The 1,101-nt window shown below is 53.4% G+C and overlaps 1 protein-coding gene across 1 annotated transcript in view; it reads right to left on the reverse strand.

Moving 5' to 3' along the window:
* ILVBL (ilvB (bacterial acetolactate synthase)-like) overlaps positions 1-524 on the reverse strand; it is a gene marked incomplete at its 3' end in the record, with an annotated part of 2,340 nt that extends 1,816 nt beyond the window's left edge. Inside the window, exons 1-2 of the mRNA XM_010018400.1 lie at positions 420-524; positions 117-318 (exon numbers count right to left, since the gene is read on the reverse strand). Of these exons, the coding sequence (XP_010016702.1) occupies positions 117-318; positions 420-524 (307 nt within the window). The remainder of the gene's footprint in view (positions 1-116; positions 319-419) is intronic.
* Between the last annotated feature and the right edge of the window lie 577 nt (positions 525-1,101).

Consider the following 1,101-nt stretch of genomic DNA (forward strand, 5'->3'; position numbering starts at 1 on the left):
TGGGGCAGGAGATGGTGCTTGCCATGTATGCGGTCACCCCAAACCCTTCCATCCATTGGGGCAGGAGAAGGTGCTGACCATGGATGGGGTCACCCCAAACCCCTCCATATCCTCACCCGAGAGCCTGGAGACGGCATCAGCGGCGAAGACCGCGGTGGCCTCATGCCTGGTGTCCACCACACGGATGCCGATCTTCTCACTGGCCACCAGGACAGGGGAGATGTGACCACCAGCCAGGGCGAAGAGGAAGCGGACACCATGAGCCTTCAGCACCTCCGCCACCAGCTCCCCTCCGTGCCGAGGGCTTTGGGGGTCCACCTGCATGGTGAGATGGTCACCAGGAGGACACGTGAGGTGCCACCAGCTTCAGTAGATGGGGTTTGGCCAAACCACCACGTTCTCACCCGGTTTTGTCCTACCTTATGGAAGAGCTGGTAGAGGAGCCCCAAGCGATGCGCCAACACCACGAGGGCCACCACCAGCAGTGCCAGGAGCGCGGCGCAGGTGATGCTGGTGAGATCCATAGGGAATGCTGGTGTTCCAGGAGCTGGGAAATGGGGTTGGGAGGGAGGAAAGTCAAAGCCAAACCCCAGAGATGGGGTCACCAGCCCCATCCTCGTCCACATCCCTGTCCCCATCCTCATCCCCATCATCATCATCCCCATCCCTGATGTTCCACAACCACCGTGGTGGCACCAGCCCCAACCCAGGGATTGAAACCAGGTTAATTGAACCTGGTTTAACTGAACCTGGATTAATTGAACCCAGATTAATTGAACCCAGATCAATGGAACCCAGATTAACTGAATGCAGTGAATTGAACCTGGTTTAATCAACCCCAGTTTAATTGGGCCCAGTTTAATTGAACCTGGTTTCACTGAACCCAGTTTAACTGACTCCAGTTTAACTGAACCTGGCGAATTGAACCTGATTTAATCAAACCCAGTTTAATTGAACCCAGTTTAATCAAACCTGATGAATTGAACCTGGTTTAACTGAACCTGATGAACTGAACTCGGTTTAACTGGGCCTAAATTGAACCCAGTTTAATTGAATCCAGTTTAATCAAGCCTGATGAACTGAACCCAGTTTAACTGGACC

The sequence above is a fragment of the Nestor notabilis genome, unplaced genomic scaffold, assembly GCF_000696875.1.
Source record: "Nestor notabilis isolate BGI_N333 unplaced genomic scaffold, ASM69687v1 scaffold32637, whole genome shotgun sequence".
In the NCBI taxonomy this organism is placed as follows: Eukaryota; Metazoa; Chordata; class Aves; order Psittaciformes; family Psittacidae; genus Nestor; species Nestor notabilis.